The sequence below is a fragment of the Tyto alba genome, unplaced genomic scaffold (assembly GCF_018691265.1).
Source record: "Tyto alba isolate M040663 unplaced genomic scaffold, T.alba_DEE_v4.0 Super-Scaffold_33, whole genome shotgun sequence".
Lineage (NCBI taxonomy): Eukaryota > Metazoa > Chordata > Aves > Strigiformes > Tytonidae > Tyto > Tyto alba.
Window position 1 is genome coordinate 14,779,078 of NW_024881308.1, and position 13,382 is coordinate 14,792,459.

A 13,382-nucleotide genomic window follows, 5' to 3' on the forward strand; every position below is an offset into this window, starting at 1 on the left:
TGCTCCGCAGAGCAAACAAGGACTTTGGTTTTGAGTAGCTCTTGGGGCTTGCAGGCAGGAGGGCACTGCCCGGCCTGCGTACGGGGTTTTAGTCTAGTGAGCCTTTTCCTTCAGGACGTGAGCATGGGGATGTCTATGGTAATGATTTCTGTAAGTCACTGTGTCCCTTCAGCTGTGCTTCCCTCCGCCAGGAGATGCGGAAGGAGAGGACCGGTCCTGCTCTTGTTCTGTGGGGTGGGCTTGGGGGTGAACACCCCCAGGGCTCTTCCCTTGCTGGTCATAAGCAGGCTCTGCTCGCAGCAGCCCTCCAAGCCCCGGCTTGCTATGAGCAATGTGTGGCCGAGGAATTTGGCTCTGCTTTGCCTTCTCTCTTGCCATCAGTTGGCCTTGATGGGAACGAGGAGGTGCAAGCTCTGCACGAAGCGGTTCCTGCTACTGCGCTGTTCTCCCTCTGCGGGGTTTGTGGTGTCTAATAAAAGCATTGCTTCCTTTGAAGCCATCTGAAGATGTACCAACACACGCTCCCTTTTTGTCCCCAGCTGCTTGTTCCACAAAATCTTGTAGGAACTTTTTAAATCTTTGAGCCCTTTATCTCTCTCTCAAGGTTTGTGGAATATTGGCTGCTGGGGAGCCAGGCAGGCATACACTGTGTGCTCATATAAACCTCCTGGTGTAAGGATGCCAAACTGAAACCTGGTATTTCATTTTTTAAGCTTTGCTTTTCCACTTCTGCTCTCGCTGACCAAATGAGCTGTGACATTTCAGTTCTGATGAATCTTGCCAGTGTTCCTCTCCACTTCCACACCCTGCTTTGGATGAAATTGTCTTTAGTCGATAAAAGAAAGCATGACACTATTTGCAGGAGATGTGTCTTCGTGAATATATTGCTATTTAGAATCACCTAGCTGGGAACTGTCATCCTGTTCCTTGCAAGTAGTTCAAATGCAATTCTTCCTTTTTTTTTTTTTTTTTTTTTTTTTTTGGCTCTGGGAATGTTTCTCCTTTTTTCTTCCTCATATCTGTCTGCGATCATCTGTTCTCTGGTCAGGATTCATCACTTCCTCAAGAAATCAGTTGGCATTCTTTTTGTACTTGTTACAGGTATATTAAGTACTTGTTACAGGTATATTAATTTCTCTAGTGAAGCTAGGTAGCCTCAAGCAGTGAATAACTCGCTCTGTGTTGCTTTTTACCTCTCCAGCACTGAGGTGATGATGGGCTCTGAGAAATGGCCTGGGTGAGACCTAAGGAACATCTTTGTATCTCCAGCTGGAGCAGCCGACTTTTGCTCCCACGGTGTGTCTGCCAGTCCGGCCCTTCCTTGGGCTCCCTCCCTGTTTGCTCAAGGCTGGGGCTGCCCAGCGGGTCGTGAATGAGAGCTTCTCTGACTGACTGCCTGCTGCTCCCCCTCCTTCTCCCACCTCCTTCCGAAACCTCCTCTCTCCTCCCAGCTCGGCCCCTCTTGCCTGTGCTCCTGAGTTCTGCCCCTCCGGCTGGAGCCGCAGGTTTATCTGGAGGCGAGGAGTCTCTCCTTTGTAAGCCGAGACCCAGGAGGAGGAGGAGGGATCTGCTGGACCCTGAAGAAACGGTTTAGCTGCCCAGGAGGAACAAATAGAGGCAGAGCTTGGGCACCATGGCTGGATTCTCTGCTCTTGGGCTACTTTTCCTATGTCAGCTGTTGGCTACAGCCTCAGCTCAGGTAAGAAGCCTCATTTATGTCTTACGCTCAAAAAAGAAGGTCTGAAAGGGAAAAAGATAGTCATCTGCATATGTTATACCTGCAGGATGAAATGTGGGAATAGGCAGGTTATTAAAGTCTAAATTTTATTAAAAATCTATGTGTTGCTTGTGCTGTTACACAGAGAGTGCCTAGCAAACACATCTGGGTGTGTACCTGCATAGGTAAGCTTTTAGATCGTGTCCTCGTGTGTAGAAAATGCTGCTTTATACTTTGTGTAAAAGAATTGTCTTCCCATTCAGGACTGCAGTTACGAGAGATAAAGCCTTGGGAAAGGGGAGACCTGTTGATGTGAGAGAAGCAGTTTTGTTTTACAATGAAGTAATAGGTTACCAATGAGACTGATCTCCTGATCTGGGTCTTCATCTGAATTCCTTATTCCTCCTCTCAATCAATTTTCAGATTTTTACACTTGCAGAACAGTATGTTTAACCCTTGTTCACTTCAGACGTGAAACTATATTAAACTTCCCTGTATGGTATTAATATTATTGCCTGGGGAAGTAACTCCTCAGTGAGGTTTTTCATTGTGTTCGTGAGGAATTTTTGCAGTCTGGCTTGGGAATTCAGAGCTGCCCCCATCTGCTGTGAGCAGAGCTGCTTCTACAATGAAACCTTTGTTCGCTTGAAGCTACAGCAAGTTGCTCTCTGGAGCCCTCTCCATACAGAAGTCATTTATTGGACCTTTCTTGCCTTCCCCCCACCTCAGACCTCCTCCAAAATGCCAGTTTTTCAAATGGCATCCTGCTCAGAGAGGAGAATTTCCCTTTCTCCTTCTGTCTTCAGCAGTGTCTGCCTGGCTCTTCCATCACCTCATAAGACTGGGAGTATAAATTAATTTTTAATGCCAAGCACTTGGCACCTATTTTCCGTGGGCTTTGCATTTCCTCCTCTGCCCCAAATGAAACGTGCCTGTAGGCAGTGAGAACCCTTTCCTATACAATCAAACCTATTTGCCATCCAGTGACCAGCTCCAGTTCTCAGCATAAGCCACCAGTTAAACAAGCTGGGAGCCCTGAGGATGTGCTCAGTCAAAAGTCTTTTCCAAAGAGCCTTGCAATGGTCCTGAGCTCCCCTGAGTCCACCCAGGACGGTGGGGGTCCCTGAGGGATGGAGAGTTAGTGCAGATTTAGGGTCAAGCTGTAGGACTTGGATATTGATTTTTTGATTCAGCCCATATGTTTCTTCCGATTCAAAAATAAACTCTTCTGTCTCTCTTTTTCCCCAATCCTTTCAGAGAGTAGGACCACAAGGCCCTCCTGGACCACGAGGACCCCCTGGACCATCTGGCAAGGACGGCATAGACGTGAGTGTGCCGTTTGGCAGGGGGAGGGCAAGGGGTGGAGCAGAGGCAGAGCCAACTGAGCAGAGAAGCTGCTCTTGTTCTCCAGAGCCCCAGCCTTCAGGCCATCCTTCAGAGGTGGATGGACCTGGAGAACCATCCTACTTGCAAAAGACCTCCTTCTGCAAGAGCCAGAACAGCGAGTGGAGGTGCTGAGTGGCCTCAGGTTCTCTGCAGGATCAATCCCTTGTCTCAAGAGAGAATTCAGGACAGAGCCAGGGATTCGTGACCCTGCTTGCAGAACAGAGTACTTCTCTTTTAGGTGTCTAGGGAGGAGGGGGAATGTCATACTGTTGTGTGCATGGGTATGATGTGCCTCGGTCATTGCATGTTCTGTAGTTCAGAGAGGTTTATGTGACACTTCAGAGCATCCATGTTTCTAGAGAGGCCCCAAGAAACTCGAATATGCAGGACTGGCCACTGCTCTTACTTATATTGGTTTTATTTCAGCACTGTTAGCATGGCTATCCCTAACTTACATTGGCATGTGAGAGGTCAGAATCTGGCTTGTGTGTTTCTAGAGTTAGGTTTAGTGGCACAATGGACAAATGAACTGGACACCCTTTATTTCAGCAGGCAGTTCCTTATATGTACAGCTCCTGCAGAGGTAGAATACTATGTATCACAGGATTTACTGGAGGAGAAAAATTTGTCCTATTACTTTTAATTGATGGTTCCACAGAAATGAAAAATTTTCCCTCTGTGAATCTGTTGGACAAGGACTGAATTGTATCCCGTAGTTGGCAGTGGATAAAAAGAGCATCAGATGGACCTTCAACAAGACCACATCAAATGCAGAAGGCCAGATTCCCGCTTCAATATTCAGTTTGAGTAGCGCTTGTCTCAGCTGCTTTTGGAATAGGGCAGGTTTTTTTAAAGCTTGTCTGAAGTAAGTTTCTTGGAATTGGGCATTTAAACAACCTTGAAAAAAATCCATTCATTCCATGCAGGTCATTTTCTTTTGGATAAGAAGGTAAAAAAAGATATACAAGTTCCCTGGTATATGGTGAACAAGGAGCTTTTTTGTCTTCAGTGGTGAGCTTTCATAGTGGCTCTGTGAGCAAGGCTGGTCTGAAGAGAGAACCTCATTGATTTGCAGCTAGTCCCTCTAAAGTGTCCTTCTGACTAACATAGACCGTTTTACTGAAAATCTCACCCTGGTTTTGTAGCATGAAAAGTGCAGAGCTGGTACCTCGACAGTTTCTCTCTGCTGTTTTTCATGATACAGTAAAAGGCTTAAGGGGACACCCTGGGAGAGGGCGAAGGACATACACTTACGTTTGCAGCAGGGAGCCCGTGGAGTCACTGCAGTGGGACATCAGTGTGGCCAGCGGGCTTCAGGAACGGGTGGCTGTGTTTCTGTGCAGAGCAAAAAAGAAGAATTTGGGAGGGATGAAGCCCTTCAGACTTCAGGTTGTAACCAACTTCTGCATATAGGCAGTCTGAAGAAACAAATCCCTGTAATTGTGTCATTCGGTTCCTGATTTTCTACAGGATATTTTACACCTTAAATTCTGGAGCAGCACCAGCATCACTTCTTATTGCTTTTGGAAACAGGAGCCTGGGAGGAAGCTGGTCACGTGAACCTGCACCCTGTTATCCACTGCTAAAAGCCTTGGAAGGCTCCTGTGGGACAGGACCAAATAGCAACATCTAACTCACATGAAGAACTTAGTCCCAATAAATACTTTATTCAGCTTTTTGATTTAAGGTGCAAAGTCTTGCAGTCCCAGCTTGAGTCTGGAGTTTTGGCTATGCAGGAATAGTCTCATTTAAACAGACTTGATCTACATTCCCTCCTATGAATATAGGCTGTCAGGTGCCCTGTTCATGTGAGATGGCCCAGCTGTTCAGGGACAGGCTCTGGGATGGTTTCTGCTGTTCAGCAGGACCTGGGGTCCTTCAAGGAATTGCACAGGAGAAGAGGTGCAGGGCTGTGGCTAGTGTTGAACACAGTTATACAACCTCCCAGTTTAAGGGCTATCATTTTTCTGTCAGTACCCTGCAAAAAAATTATGGCCTATAAAATCCAGCACTGCTCTGCATTTTCATAGTGCTGCATGGAGAGGATCCTGTGGAGCTCAAGTGCTAGTGTCCGTTTTACCACTGCAAAGAGTGAAACCATTATTTCATTTCTTTAGTGATGAGATTTTTTTTTTAAAGCACAATCAGAACTTTTCTGGCTCATATCTATGCAAGTTTCCCTGAACTCTGTAAGTCACTCCAGCAGGGTCGTCTTCACAGATGGCTTTGGATGAACGCTGTGTGGGAAGAGTTGCTGAGTGGTCTTTGAGCTGGATGAGTGCTGCCGAGGTGCGCAGCAGTCCCTTACTGCCGGCCATGAGCACTGAGTGATGCACAGCATGCAGCTGAATTATTCAGGATATTTCTGAACAAACCTTGGATGAACCCCATAAGCACAATTTCTAGAAGCTCCTGCTTTCCTTCCTGCCTTTCAGTGGAAGCTGCAACATTAAGTCCCTCCGAAATATTTTATAATTATAGCCTTTAACATGCTTCACATTTCATACTCGGTAACAAGCAAAATCTCTCCATCCCAAGAATAGAAACAGCATGTTATGATCGGAAGAATTAGCAACAAGCTCCTGTGTATTTTTTCTAGGGATGTAATTCCCCAAATGGCTAATAAGCAATTGTCACTTTTCAAAAAGTCAAGCTTTTCATTTTTATTTTTTTTTGCCCACTTTCCATCTCCTGGCTTGACTTGCTAAGAAAGAGTAAACTTGCTTCCCTCTCATGTAGCACCAGGAGGGCGTTTCCTTTCAGTGACAGCCTTCATCTCTAATTCCCAGTCATCTGGCATGAGGGGTATAAACACTGGTTAGGCTTTTGATTCAGCTGACTGAAGTTCCTGCAGAGTCCCCCAGGGGTCCAGGATGGCAAGATCAAGGTTCAGGATGGTCCCAGACAGCCTTTGCTGATGCTGTGACCTTGCTGTATGGATTGCCATCACGCAGGCAAGAAAAAATGCAAGGAGCTGGCAATCTCGAGTGATGGAGGAGGGAGAAAACCACCTCTACTGCCATTTCCAGCTGCCTTTTCAAACCATTCACTGCAAAAGAACTGTTCCTTTCATTTCCTTGGCAGGGGACCTTCCCCACCTATGATAATGATAACTATTTATGGAAAAACTGTGGGCAAAGAACAGCAAAGGAGGTGCTTCAGCAAGCCAGAGCATAAAGATCCCTCTGTTCATTAACCCTCGGGTCTGTGCATTGATCAGTCACCAGTGCAGTACATACATCCTTGCCTGAGCAAATCAAGGCAGCCAGTCTTGAGAGATTTGCCCACAGACTTCACAGTTGCCAACACGGTAAATATAGAAACGTGCTATAAATTCCACGCCTTTACTTACTGCCTTCTAGCTCCTAATCATCAGGCCCACAGTGGGGATGGTGTTATTTCTAGCCTTGCTCTGTAAATAACCACCCTTTTCCATATAGATTTTCTTCTTCCAAGATATCAACATGCCCCTTTCCCTCTGCTCACCCACAATATTTAATTCACTTATGCCTAAAGCCAGGGGGGGAGGGTACCATCCAGACATTTGGAAAAGGGACACAAAGTGTTTTTCTGCAGGATGAGATGGGAAACCAAGCTCCAGTCAAGCTCCTGATATTCACAAATTGCCTCTTTCGGGGGCTAACAAGAAAACACAAATATCTTCTTGTCTGGGGTCCCCACAAGCTCCTGAATGATGTTACAGCTGGCTGAGCTAGGAGGAGTGATTCAAAGGCTTTTTAAATATTGTTGAGCAAACACCTTTAATGCTGTTGTTAAAAGTTGCTTTCCATTAGGATAGAAAAAAATGAGTACTTTTGAAATATTGTACTAAATTTGGGTTTAATTCAAATTGTGCAATTGGATTAGGTGGAAATCAGCTAGGGGCTTTGTTCATTTGCTTTTCCTGTCAAAGTTTAGTCATATGAAGAAAATCATTGTAGACAGTTTGTTCTTTCTTCACTTTGCTAGTCCCCAACTCCTGTTAGTACCACAGTTTCCTACTGTGTCCTGGATACCTGGAGCTTTTCATTGTATCCCTCTGTTTCACCAGGAAGAGGTTAGAAAGCCTTAATAGCCATCCAGCGTCCTCTGTTCCCCTTGCCTACAAGCTCAATTGCAAAGAACTTCTAAGTATATCTGGAAAAAGTTGGAGGTTCTGAGCACCATTCAGAGCACTGGTTCTCTCTGGGAGGCTGAGGATGTGGGTTTCACCAAATCTGATAGTGTAGGTATGGAAAAGGTTATTGAAGTTCATCCTGCTTTAGGGGGTAGCAGGATCTAGAGCATCAGCTTCAGAAGACTGAGCATGGGGAATCTTGGAGTGGGCACGAAGTGAGACTTGAGTGTTATGACAGTTAGGAATACCATTGTTGCAAAAAGTCAACAGAAGGAGGTTCAGCACTGACACTTGTGTCTTTTCTCTTTCATTTAGGGAGAACCGGGCCCTCCTGGTTTGCCAGGCCCACCAGTAAGTATCTTCTGGTTGACATTGACTTGCTCATCCTTTTGAGAGGAACACAGGGCAAGAGCTAAGACTTACTGGCTCACTTTCTGCTTGATTTGCAGCAGAATTTCCATCAGGGGTACACAGGAGTGGAGATGCTCAGCACAATTCCTAGGGACAAACACGTTCTCCTGCTTCATTGCTAGCTGAGAATATGAATGAAATAAAGCCTTCTTGTCACCAGTCTAACAAAACTGACACCAAGCCACATATACGTGGTTATTTTTGGCATTGGTCTGAGTCTGCTTCAGCTCCTCAGTCTGCCAAGGGGTGCTAAAAATTGTACCAGGTAGCACAGCTCTTTGCTTTGGGCCACTTACCCCAACCCTTTCTACTCCTCTACTGAGAACTGAGACAAATCACTGCAATGAATTTAGGATTTGGATATGGATTCATGGCAAGTTTAATCTCTCTACAGGATTTCTTCCATTTTGCATGGTGTAAGATTAACACATCAACAAATTAATTTCCAACTCGTAGCCTTTATCAACACATGCCACATTTCTCTTGCTGTTGTGTTAAAAATAATTGCCTGTTTATCTGATTTAGGGGCCAAAAGGTGCACTAGGGAAGCCTGGAGCAGCTGGTGAAGCTGGATTGCCTGGCCTACCTGGAGTGGATGTGAGTATTTTGTCATCTTCTCTTAGATGTTTTAAATATTTCACATAGGCATCGGTGTTTTTCCAAAGCATCTCATCAACTTTCTCTGTGTCTGCTGGAAAAGCAAAGTGGGTCCTGGTTCTGCTTGTGTCCTGCACACCAGGATAAATATGGAGAGTTGAAAGCATCTCTTGATTGAATTAAGGGAGTACAAAACCAGTTTTGAGATGCATAACTGATAGGATGGCACTCTTACAATTAAACACTGCAGCTCTTCAGAGATGCACTGGGCAGGTCTGCAGAAATACAGGCATCAGTTGACATTTCTGGAGCAAACCCACTGAGCCTCAGTTCAGAAATCCAGTTGCACTTAATAGCTGAGGCTTGCTGGTCACTGGCCTGGGATTTCCTCTACACCTTTGGAGAGGTGACTGTGCACAGTCAGGTTTTCCCAGCTTACCAACTGACTGCTGTGGGAGCTGAGTGTGGGTAAGGTTTTAGCCAGCACATTTCCTTCTGCGCCAGGTGAAAGGAAGCATTCAGTCAGCTTCTACAGCTAAGCTGCAATTAATAAACACCAGTAACGAGACTACTTGGTGATGTTCATCAACGCTTACAATGCACAGGGAACAGTACTGATTATTTGCTTTTGGTATTTTCCTTTGTGATTAATTACAGAGAGAAATAAAATGGTTAGGCTTTCCTGAGAGCTTGGCATCCAGATGATTTGTGTCAGTGACAGGGACCTCCTGTAGGTCTTATTACTGTATTTCTCTGTTTTCACTCTGTTTTCACACTTCTCTCTCTCTTTTTTTTTTTTTTTTTTTTTTTTTAACAGGGTTTAACAGGAACTGATGGCCCATCTGGCCCAAACGGGCCTCCAGGAGACCGTGTGAGTACCACATTAGATCTTAGATCCCTTTAAATGAACATTGTCACTGATTGCATTGATGATTTCTCATTCCTTTGCAACATGGTGACATTTGTGTGTTGAATATCAACGGCTTGTTTATCCCCAAACCCTTGCAGAATACTTGGACCCTTGAAATGAAGCCCAGATGGTTTTTCATTAGGCAGGACATGAAATCCATCTTTCTTTCACAGGGCTCTGAATGGGCTTGGATAGCCTCAGTGGCGGGAGTACGGGTGCTGAACAGCTCTGGTGATATTTTGAGTACTTAAAAAGTTCCTTGAAGCAGTTGATAGACTTAATTATGAAGTTTAACAAAGTGAAGCTATTTTGGCCTTATTTGCAGTCTGAGTACACAGCTCTATTATGTTTATAATTACTGCTACTGTGTATTAACTGTTTAAACTTTTGCCTTTTGTTAATTCTGGGGCTGTCCATATGGCTGACATTATTAGTTGGTTTGGCATAGACTTCCCCATCCAGCATAGCAAGAAATCAGAGTTTTTTCTTGCTTCCTGCATATTACAGCTCTGCTAAGGGGCACCACGGGGATAGAGAAATGACTGCCTGAGATGTTACAGATGTCCTTCAGATCATCTACAACAGGCCAGAAGGGCACTTAGGCCTCCTTGTGACATTAAGAAGCAAACGTTAGTGAGCCATTTGGCACAGATTTTTATCCAGCATGGGTATTTTCCTGTCTCCCAGGGTGGGAAGATAAAGCTTTTATCCACAGCTGGTTTCCTGGTCTCTTGAACTCGGGGACTGCAGTTGATGAGTTGAACACACATTACAGTGCGCAGAGGTTAAAAGGTTAAAAAAGGTGGACTTTTCTGACATGTTCAGTATACCTCAATAATCCAATTGTTGCCCCAAGTTGTTATCTAAAGCTCAAAAATCTGTGAGCTGTCTCATTTAAAGGGGTGAGTGATAGAGCCAAGTGTCTTTGATACGCAATTCTTCCTTTCCCATGCTCAAGGCAAAGTTTGCTTGGGCACTGGGGAGGTTGAGTGGCAGGACCCAAGCATCTTGCTCACAGCTCCAAGCCTCCGTCCATTGGCACTGCACTAAAAATCATCTCCTTTGCTTTTCCTTGTGCCCATCTTTCTCCCCAGAGATCCAGGGCTGCAGAATCCTGACTGCTCTCAGTCTGTGGCAGGAGTCCAGCACCTTCTGGGAACTGATCCCTGATTTTTAAAATAGAAAAGTTCAGGACCACACACAGAAGACTGTGAGCAGTTTTGTGCCCCTGCTTTATGTTCAGTGGTAGTATTTACCCATGCCCACTTTAGCACACAGGCTCCTAGTTTGCAGGGTAATTGAGCAGATAATTTCTGGGCACACTCTTCATCTGTTTAGTAGAAGCACACAAGCACAGTTACCGTAATTACACGCTCTGATTTGACGTGCTTTCCCATGTCTCGTAACTCAAGCTGTCAGCATGGGGCAAACTTGGGACCTGTTGTCATTTCTGGGAGCTCTTCAAGGTCAGTGGTCCATCTGGAAAATTGTTTTAATTGGTCTAATAAAAGCCTGGAAAAAGGAAGAACCTCTAAGAGCTTCAGCACTCCAAAAGGACAGCACTGTTATCCCAACTTTTAAAACATATCTCAGTCTCCCAGGACTCACTGAAATAAGCAGGTGTCTACTTACTGTTGTGGGATTGATTCATGCTTAACATTATGACTTCTTCTAAATAATCATATTTTTCTGAACTGGAGTCTCTGAGAGTGAAGGTGTTTAGCATATGGAAGTGAGCTCATGGAAGACAGTTTTTAGGAATACATTATTGCTAAACGTTTCCTTCCTCTATATGACACGCTTCATCAGTCCAACAGTGATTCATGTCTGACCAGGGACAGAGGACTCTGAAGGCAGCATACCAAATTGGTTTTTATCTTAAATACCTTGTTGCTATCAGCATCCATTAGCTTTCCTTATTGTTCTGCTTACAGACTGATTAGATCCAATTTTAAAAATCCTTTCTTTTTAGCCAGGAATGAGCTGGGTTCTGACCTCAGTGCTAGATACTGGTGTCCTTCTCTGGAAAGTTTTCAAAGGCCATTTTGGAGTTTGGGGCTTTACACTATAAGCAATGAGGAAAAAACTATTCATACTTCTTTATGAATGTCATATCTATCAAGTATTTCCTATGCTTCACAGTTGTATATGCATAGAGTGTATTACTTCAAAGTGAAAAATTATGGTGAGATCATTTTCTAATCAAAAGAGAAAGAACATTGTTACCAGGAGAATGAGTTGAGTCAGACAATGTAATTAAAATTGAGGTGTAAATTAGAGTCTCTCCTTTGAACTTAATGGAGTCACATCAGCTTGCTCAGGGAATCGATGATCTTTTACTGTACCAGGAACGTTCACTGCCACATGCTACACCTCGCACCCTCAAAGATATAAAAATTAAGGAGAATAAAGTGCCAGTGCTTGGCATTTGGGTACTCTGCCAACCTTGTGGCACGTTGGCCAAAGCAGAAAGGGGCTGTGCAGCTGGTTTCAGTGGGGGCAGGATTACGGTGTAAGTCAGTAGGCGTCGGGAATTCAGTGTTTTCTTTGCAGGAGGAGATCCCAGCTTGTCCCTCACAACCATCAGTAGTTGTAAGGGCTTCAGCCTAAAGATAAAAGCGACTGGAAGAAAAGCAGAATAACCTGCTGCAAGAGAAGTCAATGAGCTGACATTTGCAGCAGGGTTGATTTTTAGTGGATTAGAGCCCTCTCCTCACAAGACTACTCTTAATGAGGCCTTGGGTCCTCTGTGTCTTTCTCTTTAACAACGGAAAATACTTCTAATCTCATTTGGTATGCAGAACATTAGGAAAGGGCTGGTATTGTCCCTGGGATTATGATAAGCAGTACTGTGTTGGCATATTTTCCAGGTCCACCCATCTGCCTTGTTGTCCTGGTCCTAGGGGTAGATACCATGTAATTACAGCTCAGGACATCATTCTCAGGATGTTTCTGTGCAGCGTTTTGAGAAGGTTTGGGCAGCCCAGCTGCTGAGAGGCTGAGCAAGACTTGTGCTGTAACCGCTCTTTGTCCCTGCGCAGGGAGATGAGGGTTTCGCTGGCACTAGTTTAACGCAGCCCGTAAATAACGACGTGGTTTGTTCTGTGTTTAAGCCTGTCGCCTTCTCACTTACTATTTTAAGTTCTGCCTTTGTCAGGGCACAACATCAGTCGAGAACAATACAAATGCAAGCAAAGAGCTGTCGGCGGCAGCGCCTTGAGGACAAAGCGGCTCTTCTGCAGCTCCACAGTGTCAGCGCAGCTTAGAGAAACTCGCTGTGACAGCTGCGTCGGTGCTGTTGAGCAAACTAGTATTTTATTTATCATTCATCCCAAATGGCACTGGCATTTCTGCACCTCCACTGCCTCTTTCTTTTCTTTTTTTTTTTTTTTTCTCTTTCCCTTTTTTCCTTTTTTTTTTTTTTTTTTCTTTTTAAAAGGAGTGGCAGTATCAGTCTGCTCTCAACAGCTGCCTGCCTCTGCTTTTCCTTTCCCCGTTGCAGCAACAGTTGATTTCTGAGGAGGCTCTTGGACCCGAGAGCATTGGTCAGCAATGCCCACCCAACATCTCTTGGAGATATCTTAACAGCTGCTGGACAAGGTCAACCCACCACATTGGGCTTTTTGTTCCTTTTTATATTTCCATTTACTTTCTGCTTCAGAATTACTACCTATAACTAATTTTACAGTCTACTGGCCGATGTTGGCATCTTGGCAATGCAACAAAGGGATTAAGAAGGTCTGTCTGTCTTACTATCTTTAGTTAAGCAGGAATGCAACAACTTCAAGAATGATTTAATTCTAATCTAAGACATAAGATCACCAAACTCTAGTCAGGCTTAAGAGTAAGAATGTAAACTGGCAAAAGGAGATTAGGGATTTGCAAAGGAAGCTAGTGAAGAGGCAGAAGCTGACAAATCTCTGTCTTTGCTTGGAAGAAAAATGTAACAATTAATAAAATGCACTAGCCAAGTCCAAATCTTGTAGATAGTTTCAAATAATTTAGTCGTTGGATCTACGATATGAATGTGTTACAAATGAGAATATTTCAAATGGATGAAATTCAATTTATGAATGTTTAAATATTTGTGGAGACTAATCTGAGGCCAGCTGTGACTTGCAGAAGTATCTATTTATTCTTTTAGGAGCAGCTCATGTTTTAGTCTCTATTCTGTCTTGACCAGCAAACGGTGAAGAAATTTGCTGGGTCCAGTTCTGAACACCCATTCCTACTATCTTAAAATG

At 44.4% G+C, this 13,382-nt stretch overlaps 1 protein-coding gene across 1 annotated transcript in view; it reads left to right on the forward strand.

Moving 5' to 3' along the window:
* The first annotated feature begins 1,201 nt into the window (after positions 1–1,201).
* COL9A3 (collagen type IX alpha 3 chain) overlaps positions 1,202–13,382 on the forward strand; it is a 40,330-nt gene continuing 28,149 nt past the window's right edge. Inside the window, exons 1-6 of the mRNA XM_033010411.2 lie at positions 1,202–1,296; positions 1,452–1,699; positions 2,975–3,043; positions 7,536–7,571; positions 8,157–8,228; positions 9,046–9,099. Coding sequence (XP_032866302.2) covers positions 1,634–1,699; positions 2,975–3,043; positions 7,536–7,571; positions 8,157–8,228; positions 9,046–9,099 — 297 coding nt within the window. The 5' untranslated portion in view covers positions 1,202–1,296; positions 1,452–1,633. The remainder of the gene's footprint in view (positions 1,297–1,451; positions 1,700–2,974; positions 3,044–7,535; positions 7,572–8,156; positions 8,229–9,045; positions 9,100–13,382) is intronic.